At 35.7% G+C, this 13481-nt stretch overlaps 1 protein-coding gene across 1 annotated transcript in view; it reads right to left on the reverse strand.

Annotated features, from left to right (window-relative positions):
• Positions 1-13481, reverse strand: part of LAMA2 (laminin subunit alpha 2) — a 432393-nt gene that overhangs the window by 212369 nt on the left and 206543 nt on the right. Inside the window, exons 14-15 of the mRNA XM_087941278.1 lie at positions 11787-11992; positions 2608-2719 (exon numbers count right to left, since the gene is read on the reverse strand). Of these exons, the coding sequence (XP_087797404.1) occupies positions 2608-2719; positions 11787-11992 (318 nt within the window). The remainder of the gene's footprint in view (positions 1-2607; positions 2720-11786; positions 11993-13481) is intronic.

Here is a 13481-nt window from a genome sequence, read left to right on the forward strand (position 1 = left end):
GAGGGCAGCTCCTGGACCATTCTTGGCAATCAAATATCTGCTTGAGTCAGTTCTGTAAATTTGACAGACTAATAGGTGGTAATGTACTTAGTAATAGCAATAATGCCTTGGCAAAGTGTCTTTCTCTTAGAGTTTTATAATAGTCAATTCAAATGGGATGTGTCTTGAAAGACTTGATATGCAAGAAACTGGGCCGCAAGGAAGAACCTGTATATAGGTAGTCCTCAGCTTATAGCCATCATTTAGCAACTTTGAAGTTACAACAGCACTGAAAAAAGTGACTTATGACCAGTCCTTGTACTTATGACCATTTCAGCATCACAGGTACTTGGCAACCAGTTATGACATTCTCAGGTTACATGATTGCCATTACAACTTTCCCAACAATTAAAATCAATGGGTGAAGCTGGATTCATTTAGTGATCAGATTATTCATTAAAAACTGTGGCAAATCTCTTAGCAACCATGGCAAAAAAAGGTCATAAAATCCAGTATGACTTATCTCACAACCACCTTGCTTAGTGACAGAAATTCCAGTCCCAATTATGGTAATAGGTTGAGGACTACCCACATATATTCAAAGGTCCAATCCCAGAGAAGAAATGGTGGGTGCCCTTTCCTCATCTGTTTATTGCCCTGTAAAACTGGTTTTTCTTCTGTTATCCCTTGGGAAATATTTAGTTTCAAGATACTGTAGATATATTTTATGGTATCCTTGTTAACAGAGTTGTTTAATCATGAGTTAGAACTAGATTTAATGGTGCAATGTTCTTGGGGAAAGTATTTCGTATTTTGTCCCTTAAATCATAATTTAAAATTTGCTTTGGAGACAGCCAATAGTCGTTTTGGGTTTTTCAAACTGATGATACAAGACAAACATTATTTTATGTTACAATATTTCATGTTTTTATATTCTGATGCCTGCTTTTTTTAATGCTGTAACTCAATTTTGTATGAAAATCCTATGCAGAAAAAGTAAATAAATAAATAACCAACCATCACCTTCATTAGCTGCATTTGCTCAACTGATATTTCTGATCAAACAAGTTTTTTGAACAAAACCCTTCAAAATCTATTATCAGCCTTTTATAGGTTGCCTTTGGTGACTTTTTTAAACATTAGTATTTATAATAAGAGAAAGAAGTGAATATATCAGCTATCAGAATCAAGGCTCTATGACCTAAATAACATATATAACATCATGGTGCTTTAAAAGAAGAGAGCTGACAAGTAAATGCCTAGAGTGCTTGTATAAATGGCACATTGCTTATAGTATTGTGAAACAGAACATGTTTGTGCTTTAAAATGCTTCCTTAGAGGCCTAGTTTTCCAAAATGTTGCATTTAAAAGTTCCACCAGCAATGCCTTGACATGTTAGTTAAACATACATGCACTCATTCCAAATATAGGCTAGAATAGATAATATTTGGTTGAAAATATTCAGATTTTACATATATAACCTTGAACAAGACTGCATCTAAACTGATGAATCTATCACCTCAGGGGGGAAGTGTATGTGTGTGTGTGGGGTGGGGTGGGGGGGAGGAAGCAATCAAACCATCTGTATGAAAAGCACTATGTTTCATCTCAAGCACGAAAGTGTTACTTTGCTTTGAAATACTAAAACATATCACATATTTTGATTTTGAGTATTCGGAGTTTTTAAATATAATGACAAATAAAGTGATTAAGCCCAAAGGACTGTTTCATGGCTGCATGTTATGAACATTATATAAAATATCACACAATTACACACGCATCAGTTCAGAAGTCACCCATTGATGTTTTCAGGCATAAGATTGCTACTCTGAATGAAAATATGAGCTCAAGATATATTTGAGTCAACATCTAACACATAAATAGGCTTATTTGTGAAGTTATTTACAATTATAAGAGACTAAAGAAAGATTTCAGGTTTTTTTTTTAAACTGAACTAAAAATATCCAATTGTATCCGGTATATATATTTAGGCAATTCTGAATTTTAGAAATACAATGTTAAATAAAATATTCCAAAGAGTGAATACAATTTGTGATATGCAACCTATAATTAAGCACATCCAACTAGATTTGAATGCTGTGGTAAATCAAAGTTAATTAAAACCAAAAGGAACACTTTCCAAACCTCTTCATTACAGTTATGTGGAGGAAAGAAAAGGTACATTATGACGACTCATGGAAAACAATGCCAGTTTAAGAGTATATGGTACTTCTAAACATAATGAGCTGTTGACCATGTCAAAATGATTTGCATTTTTAGAATGATTAAGGGGGGGCATTAGTGCTCCCTAACCTTTGGCGCCCTAGGGTGGTGCCAGCTTGGCATTCACCTGAAGTCAGTGCCCCCTAAGCTTTGGTGCCTAAAATCAGTCAGTGTCTCCTAAGCTTTGGTATCAATGGTGCTGCTTGCTTGGCATTCACCTAAAATCAGAGAGGTTATGCTTGTTTCTATTGCTATCACACATAGCTTATTCTGATATTCAGATCCTAGCACATAAATATTAATATAATCATATTTCTGGTCTGCTTAAAAGAGATTTCTTTTTCAATCAACCCCCATATTTACTGACAGAGAAATCCTTCAGCTGCTTTGTATTAAGATACTTACTTCACAGGAGGAGCCCAAATATCCTGAAGAACACTGGCAAATTTCAACAGCAGATGCATCTTTTTGTCCAGTCAATAAGTCATTAGCAGATTCCAGGCTGACACCACTCAATCTAATATATAAGGATAAAGTAGAGGAAATGCTAATGATCTAGAAAGATAACATTGTATTTATAATATTTGCTATGCTAGACTGGCTGCGAGTGGGGAAGACAGATCATGTGTTTTAGTTAAAAGTAAAATGGGTTTTCCAAAAATTGACTGTCTCTTTTGACTTGGTAGAAGTCATGTGTAGACTACAAGTAGTCCTTGACTTATAACAGTTTGCTTAGTGACCGTTTGAAGCTACAATGGCACTGAAAAAAGTGACTACTGACCATTTTTCACACTTACAATCATTGCAGCTTCCCCTTGGTTATGTGATTTACATTTGGATGATTGACAATTGACTCACATTTATGACCATTGCAGTGTCCTGGGGTCATGTGATCTCCTTTTGTGACCTTATGACAAACAAAGTCAGTGAGGGAAATCTGATTCACTTAACAATCATGCTACTAATTTAGCAATTGTAGTGATTCACTTAAGAAATGTGGCAAGAAAAGTTGTCAAATGGGCAAAACTCACTTAACAACATAAATTTTGGGCTCTGTTTTGGTTGCAAGTTGGGGACTACCTGTATAGCATAGCAAATCAACGTTAGAACATTGTTGCACAAATGTTATTAGCCATAGGAAGACTGCTTAGTTTATAAATTGCATGTTTATTTATGCTGCAGGCAGACCAAGAATTAGGCTGACTGAGAAACTGAGAAACATCTTCTTATCCTACTGAAAAGTAATAAAATCTTAAATTAGATTTATAGATTTGACATTACTTCAAAATATGTTTTACTTTGGAAAATGATGTTATAGAAAAAATACTTATTCTAAAGTGAACTGCTTTTTTTTTACTAAGATTCTATAGACTAATCAATATAAGGAGAGAGATAAAAAAGCTTTTCTTTCTATTATACAAGACATTGTTCATAGTCTTTTCCCAATACAGTAATAAAGATTTGATAAGCACTGTATGCTGTACCATGAATACATGAAGAAGCTAGCCTGTAGACTAGAGAAAATCTATGTGGTTCCTAAGAATCAACAATGACTTCATAGTGCATAATCAATCAATCAATCAACCAACCTACCAATCAATCAATCACTAGGTGAACTTAGGCTACAAGTGGGATGGGGATTTAAAAAATGTGGATTTTTTTACTGTGGATTTTAATGCTGTTATGCCCCCAGAGTCATTGTATGTGAATTGATCAGCTAAATAAATTTGTTCAATAAATAAGCTTATGCAACTCCAGAAACGCACAAAAAAGTTGTCCGTTTAGAGATTGCAAAAAAAAAAAAAAAACACCAGAAGGACTCTCAGACTGTGAGTAACAAGCTCTAAGTGGACTTTCATGTGTTTTGCACTGAGGAGAGACTTCTATCTAGCCACTCTGCCATAGGGTCTAGATTGGTAGAAGGCTGCAGTGATGGATGTGGACTTTCATGTGTTTTCTGGTACAGTCCCATTTCCACACAGGATCTTTAGAGTTCAGTCAGAGTGACAATCAGGATCTTGGTCACCTCTCCCCCAATTTCTCAATTTGACCAGGTGACCAGCTCTTGGAAGAGTTCTGGTTATGCCAAGAACAAAGGAAGTAAATACAGATAAAGGGGGACAGTAAGACCGGGACGATAGGCACGGTGGTGCGCTTATGCACGCCCCCTTTAAAGACCTCTTAAGAATGAGTGAGATAGCCTTCCCCAGATCTGTGCCTTGCAATAATCCTGTTTGTACTTCATTGAATTAGAAATATTAATCACAATCTAATGAAAACCTGACCATTCTTCATCACATTCAAATCAGTAATCTTTAACCAGAAGAAGTTAAGCGTTAAGGAAGCAATCCTAGATATGTTTATCTGGAGGTGAATTAGGCTCAGGTACGATTTAATAAGAAAGAACTAAATAAAATTTCTAGGGATATTTACATTAAACGAATTTAGGTGGATATCTAAGAAAGCTAAGAAATATTGGGACCAGATTTGTACTTTAAAATTTCAGGGAAATCTTAAAATAAATGTACAATCGAAACCAGAGGTTTTTCTTCTAGATTTGATGGACAAATAGATTGGGGAAAAAATACAGGACTTTACTTTTATACATAACAGCAGTAAGACTTTTATATCACAGAGATGGAAGAATTCGTAAAATCCCACAATGGAAGAATAGATGGTGCAGTTAATAGAGAGAGCAAAAAGGAAGAAATTGACTGCTTTGATTAAAAGTAAGAAGTTTATTTGGCTTTCTTTCTACTTAGAAAACACTTTTGAACTTTTGCTTGAAACTGAAAGAAATAAAATTTTAACTTTGGAATTTGACGATTAGAGGTTTTTGTTTTACTATAATAGTACTGTGTGTTATGGTTAATCATATCATATCATTTTATACTTTCTGTACCAAAGAAAATCAGAAGTTATTCTTTTGTTTATTCTTTTTTTTAAAAAAAATCTCTTTTTTCCCTTGCACTTTCAATTTTGCTTTATTCTTGATCCCCCTCCCCTTTAAAAAAAATCTTTTTCCCTATTTCAGAATAACAGAATAACAGAATTGTGACTGACCTTGTAGGCCTCTTAGTCCAACCCCTGCTCAAACAGGAAACTCTATACCATTTCAGAAAAATGGTTGACTGATCTCTTCGTAAAAACCTCCAGTGTTGTTCACTGGATTTTGCTTTGTTCTGAAACTTAATGTTTTCAGGGGGGAAATCATCTTAGACTTATTTTTATAGATAACAGCTTCCTTGACTATCCTATCAAAATCAAAATTAGGTAATATATCAAGTATTTATCCATAAAGGATTTATAGAAAAATAATAAACTAATTTATCTAAATTGGTAAATTCAGTAGATTTACTATTACTGAAATGTATTTCGTAATTCTACTGTTATTATCCAAGCCTGAACATAAACTTTCTTTGCATCTTAACCAGTGCCTCTGGGAGCATTGCTAAGTAGTTAATTTTTGTGATTCTTTACATAGTTCCATGCTACCACTGGAAAAATGTTTTAATCTGACCCTGATTTTCTAATTACCATTAGCAAGAGACTCTCCTCAGGGTGAAGTCTCATTCTACATGATAAGGAAGCTGGGAGGAGGTAAATTAGCCACATGTTTTATTTTAAAAAGTGTAGCCCACTGAAACATTTGGATGCATGCAGGGTCCTATGTGATGTGAGTTTATTTATTTATTAAATAGGTGTATATGGCCACACAATTCACACATGGTGGGATATAGCATAGTATCTACAATAGCAATAGCACTTAGACTTTACAATGCTTTACAGCCCTCTCTGTAAATGGTTTACAGAGTCAGCATATTGCCCCCAACAATTTGGGTCCTCATTTCACCCACCTTGGAAGGATGGAAGGCCGAGTCAACCTTGAGCCTGGTGCGATTTGAACTGCCAAATTGTAGGCAGTTAACAGAAGTAGCCTGCAGTACTGCACTCTAACCACTGTGCCACCATGGATCATCTACAAACTGGTTTCAAAACTTCAGGCTCCCAAAGCTTGGGGGATGGGAAGTTAGTTATCCAAATGTCCTACATGACATTTGAATGATGAGAAATAAACTCATCTGCAAGTCATTACATTACACAGTATCTCTGGCTCCCTATTTCTTGGGGAGTATCTAGATATAAATATGGAAGAAAGCAACATTTTTGACAAAAAGCCCATTAGATGTCTAGTTTTATATACTTTACTGTATATAGAATTTTGTAAGCCAATAAAGATTCACTGAATTTTTCTTTGACAAATACAATGCAGGAGGAGTACATACATTTTTAAAATCATTTATATTTTTTCTTCATTTTTCATGCTACCCAAAGCACTTTTCCAATAACAGAGATAGTCTAACATGTACTACACATTCCAGAAATCCATTATTCATATTTAAGATGTTGTCCTTGTACTCTATTCCCATTGTTAAATTTTCTTTTAAAATGAGGCAGAATAAATATTTTTTAAACATACACTACAATTTGTTAAGGCCAAGAATAAATCTAAAGAACTTAATATCTACACATAGCAACATTTACTGGTATTTTTACTAACCTATTTACCTACAGATTGTCTTTTCTTTGTGCTATGTAATATAATTTGGAGCAATGAGAAACAGTTACACACAGAACATTTCACTCAGAATTATTCCACATTTGTATTCACTGAATGGTCCCAATTTTCATTAGGTTCTGCTATTTGGTAAATGGTATTTTAATGTGTTTAACAGTTTTTATTCATTGAAAAAAGCTGCAGTGCAATTTTTCCTCACTTCAGTGTAGTAATTTCTAATCCTCTGTGTCGTTCAGCAGACATTAAAGTACATAATGTTGGCAGTAATGGGATACTGGATCTTGGAGATACTTGAGAAATTCAAGTATCTAGACCAAGTATTTAATATGATTGCTAGCGTGGCAGACACTGTTGACTTCTAAATGCAAACGAGATTAAACAAGATGCAGCTTTTGAAGCAATAGCAGTGCAGTTTATGGTCTGCTATTACATTAATTGTTGTATCCTGAGATTAAAAAGAAAGGAAAGAAATCACCAGCACCATATGATACTATTGGAAAGCTTCTAGGTCACATTGTCTACATTTCACGCAACATTATTCCCTAGTTGAATTCACCGAGTGGTTTCAATTCCCCTTAAGTACTGAAATCTAAACATGGGCTACAAAGCTACTACTGACCTTTTAAACTTTGGAAATGGACTTTTTGTAGACTAAAATAAAAATGGCAGGAACGTCTCACTGTCTCTGAGAGATCCAGGCCAGAGAAAGTGTGACTTGGTCATAACAGTAATGCATTTTCTCTTTAAAAATGTGTTGCCTTTTGAATAAGTCCAACAATTGTTTAAGAACTGTGGTACCGCAGTGGTTAGAATGCAGTACTGCAGGCTAACTCAGCCCACTGGCAGCAGTTTACCAGCTCAAGGCTGACTCAGCCCTTCATCCTTCGGAGGTCAATATAATGAGGACCCAGATTTTTGGAGGTAATATGCTGACTCTGTAAACTGCTTAGAGTGGGCTGTAAAGGTATATAAGTCTAAGTGCTATTGTTAAGTGCTAATTATGAATGTATATTTAAATGCATTTTAAAATGCTTTGATGATTTATCAGCATGTTTTCAACAAAGACCAGTGATACGCATTTTAACGATTATACTTGAAGCACCAAAGGACAGAGTTGTGATCATCTGATACACGTTGATAAAGTAGCCAAAACACACAGTTAGCCCTGGACTTATTACCATTAATTTAGTGGTCATTCAAAATTACAACAGCTGTGAAATCAAGTAACTTATGACTGGTCCTCATGTTTTGTGGCTCTTATAGTATCTCCATGGTCATGTGAACCAGATCTGGACACTTGGCAATCGGCATGCACTTACGAGCATTGCAGTGTCCTGGGATCTTATGAACATGCAATTTGTGAACTTTCCGGCCAGCTTCCAACAAGCAAAGTCAATGGAAGAAGTCAAATTCACTTAACGATCATGTGATTCACTTAATAACTGCAGTGATTTGCTTAACAACCATGGCATGAAAGATTGTAAAATTGGGCATGACTCACTTAACAATTGACTTGCTTAGAGATGAAATTCTGGACCCAGTTAGGGCTGTAAGTTGATGACTACCTGTTCTGACCCAAACCTGGTTCAAAGCAAACAAGCACCAAACAGAGATAAAAGCATAACCTTTTAAATGTTTCTCTGTGAATTCCGTTCATTCACAGTAAAACGCTACCAAAAACTAATTGTCCCAGATAAGAGCAAGCCTTGCCAAGATTGTGCAAGGCTGCCAAAAATGCTAGATTTAATTGCAATAATCAAATAATCAAAACCAAAAGTCTCCAAACACAAACAGAATAGTCAGAACTTCCACAAGACTTGAAGTACAAGAACTTCTTTGCTTCCTGCAAAGAATCCCACCTCTGAGGGCTGGCTTTTATCCCTTATGGGAGGGGCCATCACGTTGCAGCCTTACACCTGAGTTGCCTGTGCTGCTGCAGCTGTTCTTTCCTTTGAGCAGCCCTGTGCGCAAGTGCATTGGGCATAGGCTCCTCGGGGTCCTCTGTATCACTGCTGCCATCCTCCACAAGCTCCAAAGGCAGCACTCCACTCTCTGATAGTCCTGTCCCCATCCCTGCATCACACACAGGCCCCTCATCTGAGTCCTTGCTCTCTAAGACCTCAGCTGTCTGCACCTGCTGCCGGTGAACCATAACACTATCTGTATGAAGGAACTTCATACTGAGATGGGAGCTTCCTCCATTGTTTATATTAATCATCTTTGTTTCTATTACACCCTATGCTGAGGTTTCAGAATAAGAAAAAAATAAACATATAAATGCTGTCTATCAAGGTAATGCCTGCTGTTCCCATCGCCAGCTTTCTCTATTGAACATGCTGTTTGTGCAGGGATCTACCAATGCACAGGTATCGTCATGTGTATTGTAGATAAAAATGATGATTCTTCATGAGCATGAACAGCTCCTGGAGGAGGGAAGGTTTCTGAATGTCAGCAGACAAGCTTTGCCTTTTCCAATGAACTATAGAAAAATGGCCGGAAATCCCTTGGTTGCATTAAAATGGTTTTGTGGAAGGTGGTGGTGGTCCCCTCTTAGTTTCTTATGGAATTCTACCCAGTTCTGGAACATTCGATTTGGAGACACACTGTTTGGAAGCTCTTGACCTAGCGCAGGGGTGTCAAACTGGCCACCTCTGACCACCCCAGCTCCGTGAAGGGGAAAAATATCATGATATCTCACGTAACGGCAACTTGATGCCACGAGTTGACACCGTGATCTTGTGCATGGATCCTAGCTATGTCAGAATATTAATTTTAAAAATGGGACCTTAGAATGGAGGTAGACCCCACTCCAACCTTATTCATTTTTTTTCCATTTTGAACATTAGTATATGATGACAAAATAGAATCAAATCATGTAACTTATTTACAATATAGGCGATTGTTCTGGATACAAGTAGAATAGCAGTCTTGTATCTGTGACTTTCTTTCTACAACTGGAGAAAATGTGACCTCAGAATAGAAAGAAAAAGAAAAAGTTGACAGCAACTAAATGAAACAGCCTTAAGGAGAGTTGCCTTGTTACAGAAAAGTAACATTCTAGTTGATATAAGCTGGGCTGACTAAGAAACTCTGAAGAGGACTACTCTTAAAGGGAAAGTTAGCGTCATCAAACAAAGGCCACTACAGACACTATCAATTGCCTCTTCTAGACAATGCAGGATACCTTCTCTTATGTTCCAGGGGTCTTCAAGCAGTTGTACTGCCTTGACAATCCCTTGGAGGAAATATGTCTGATGTCATGTTTAGCCCTGGATACATTAAATAGATTTTTAGCTATTTTACAGTATAAAAAAGGTGACACCGGCATAAAATTGGATTACTTTTAGAGCAGGCTTTTGAAAATTAAGAAAGGTGAAACAGTATATATGTGTTGTAGAAGCCAAATCTGTGCAGAAAAGAAGAAAAACAAGGAACAGAAGCAGGAGTTGCTGAGGGATCAAAGACCTTGACATCAGTGAAGGTAGAAGAGATGTAGTAGAGAAGGCTCAAGTGGAATGTGCAAAGAAATAAGAGAAGCAATGAAAGGTTAAGACAAAGCTGTGAAGAAACTTACGAGCTGAATGGTTTGTATTTATACTGAAGTGCTAGGTCATCAGAACAACCTGTTACAGTTTTAAAGGCTTCCTCAATTTCTTTCTATTCAGTTTGTTAGTTTTGCACATTTTTTTGTGCAAAACAAGTCAATACAAAAATTGCAAATGAAAGCACATGCAAAATTCACAAAGTAAAAAAAAATTGATAACTAAATATACAGAAGAAAAATCTACACAAAATATATTCATTTTTAGACATTATGCTATTGTTTTATCTCAGGTATGTATTTATTTTCTGCTCTTGCTACTTTCAATTATTTTAATAGCTCAAAATCATTCAATGAGATGGCAGCTGTACAACTGAATAAAATTACAATTGTTTTCAGAAAAGCATTTTTTTTAAAAAAAAAATTGGGTGATGCTTAAACTGATGTAAACTTACATGGTGTTCATTTATATTGCAATGAAATCAGCAGCCCTTAATTTTGAGTAAACCTGTCTATAATTATACAAAGAATTTATTATTTCTGTGCCTTTCTTCTTAATGTACCAGTTGTTAATAATATATGTTGGCTCTATATCCAGCACGCTTAATTGAATCCTTGAGAAAATTCGTGTATTGTAGAAGCACCAAAAAGTACTTGGTTGATTCAATCAATTAATTTATAGGGTGCTAAAGTTAATCCCAAACATCATGTATAGAATTAGACTAATTCAACAAATGAATTACCTTGTGGAGAAATCTAAATACAGACAATTGAACCTGCACTCTCAAATCCCCAGCACTTGGAAAAATATGGTTGCCCATGAATCCTGAAAGTATAGTCTACACCTCCGACTGCAGTTGCCAAGCAACACCTTCTTGCTCCTACACAGACAATGGGTAGGAAGCTAGTAGTATCATGAATCCTTACCAGCACTTACATAGTTTAAGGGCTCAGGGATGCCACCTCCTGAGGCAAATGAGTGGGTGTTCTTGGTACCTCAAATGGTAATGCTTAACAAATGTGATTGTGTGCTGCCAAATGACTGATTATATGATCTCGCTTGGTTAGTGGATGATTGGATTAAGCATTTTATGGGAATAGATTTACTGTGTATTATTTACTCTATTTACATCATTTAATTACAAAGCTGAATAATAATTAATAGATTCCTATGCTGCATGATAAACAGTGTATTATTTATTTCTTCTGGGGGTCTGTTGAGTCATTATTAGTCTAGTAGTTTATCTCTTATTTCTAGATTAGGAATGTTAGTTGGAAATGATTCTTTCAAACATTTAGGAAATATTATTTGTCCACAAGCTAACAAAATGAGTGATATTGATCTATGATATAAAATTATCTGATATAATTAAAGGCAACAAAGAGAGAAAATACAATCTACTTCTATCAGTCCTGAATGATAGAATCTCACCAAAGGGAACAAAATGCTTTTTCAACAGTTACCTGTAGATGGCATTCATCCCATTGCTGTATGTGGCTCTTATAAGGAGTCTTTTTATATTCGCCAAAACAGTCATAAATTCCCTTTTGCTGACAGGAATGCCGTGCAGCATGAATAAGTTGTGCTTCAGTAAGACTTCTTCTGTGTGCTCTTCAAATGGGTTCAGGTGAATCCCTTCCTGCGAAGTCCTTATTCTCAACCCACTTCCCTAATTATAAAAAATGACATGGATGAAAACACTAAGAAAAGCAAGTTTCAATGCTGCATTATTAGAGAGCAGAACACCTTGACATGAATGCATACTGTGTAGTGTGTTTTATATACATGATGTATTCTTCAGAAACAATGCCACTGTCTCTAGGAAAACATGGTCAATGCAAAAAGGTAAATCAGATCACCTATATAGGAAACTGATGTCACATGTTTATATTTTCATGAACAGAGAATTATGTCCGGCATTCATTATCAAGAGGTTCAGAGGTAACATAAAATGAAATGAATACATATAAGTAGCGCATGCTACATCCAGAGTATGCAATTCAGATAACTTTTATATTATGCTTTAATTAATTGTGATTCTATGCAGAACTTGGAAGAAATGCTTTGATTCAATAAAGGTTTGTGTGTTGAACTTCCTTAAAACAGTTTGGTAAAGCAAACCACCAATATGTGTGCAGGTACACATATACTTCAGTGAAATAAAGCAGCCACTCTGCTCTGTTTCTAGTATAGCTAAAGGACCATAGACATGAGCTGAAACCTCTTCTGGGTATTTGAAGAATCTTTATGCATCTTGCTGAAACAAAGCCAAAGTTGCATCAGAGGAATGATGTCATTTAAAAATGGGTTTTATTTTCAATAAGTGTTTCTTTAAGTGCCATTTCTGGATGTTATTATGCCCACGGTTTGTGTGCATCTGTCTAAAATAAATAGAATGTAACAATGATTACCTAAAATAGTAGCCCAAGTGTGGCTGTGATTATCATGTTCTGAAATGATTTATGTGTTCTGGAATATTACTTAACATTAATGCAATCCCTTTCTTTACCATCCAAATATAATAGACATAGACATGGCTATGTTTGCATGTTATTACTCTACTTTTAAATCAAACTCTGGATGGCTCAGCATCTAATATATATATTGCAAAATGCTAAGAAATATTCCAGAACATGTAAATCATTGTTCAGATAATCACAGCCATGCCTGCGCTAGTCTTTGAGGTAATCAGGTTAACTTTTATTTATTTTAAGCAGACACACACAAACTGTGCACCTAATAACATAAAATGACGATATGGTGTAACATCAGAGGTGGTATTCAGTGGGTTCTGACCAGTTCTGGAGAACCGGTAGCAGAAATTTTGAGTAGTTCAGAGAACCAGCAAATACCACCTCTGACTGGAGATTTTACAGTATCCTTCCCCTGCCACACCACAGAACTGGTAGTAAATTTTTTTTGAATCTCACCACTGTGTAACATGCAATGTGTTGTTGTTCATCTGAAGTTGTATTTACCTACTTTTAAGAACTGCTAAGGACCGGATGATTCTTACTAAGTCCTGATACTTAAAACTATAGAACTCAAAGAGAATGTACTTATTTTTTCACATGACTGTGTGTAAGTATGTATATGTATATTTATATATGTATGTATATGTATTTTTATATATGCATATATATGTGTGTGTGTGTGTG

The sequence above is a fragment of the Pseudonaja textilis genome, chromosome 1 (assembly GCF_049901715.1).
Source record: "Pseudonaja textilis isolate UNSWEBS1 chromosome 1, rPseTex1.2, whole genome shotgun sequence".
Classification (NCBI taxonomy): Eukaryota; Metazoa; Chordata; class Lepidosauria; order Squamata; family Elapidae; genus Pseudonaja; species Pseudonaja textilis.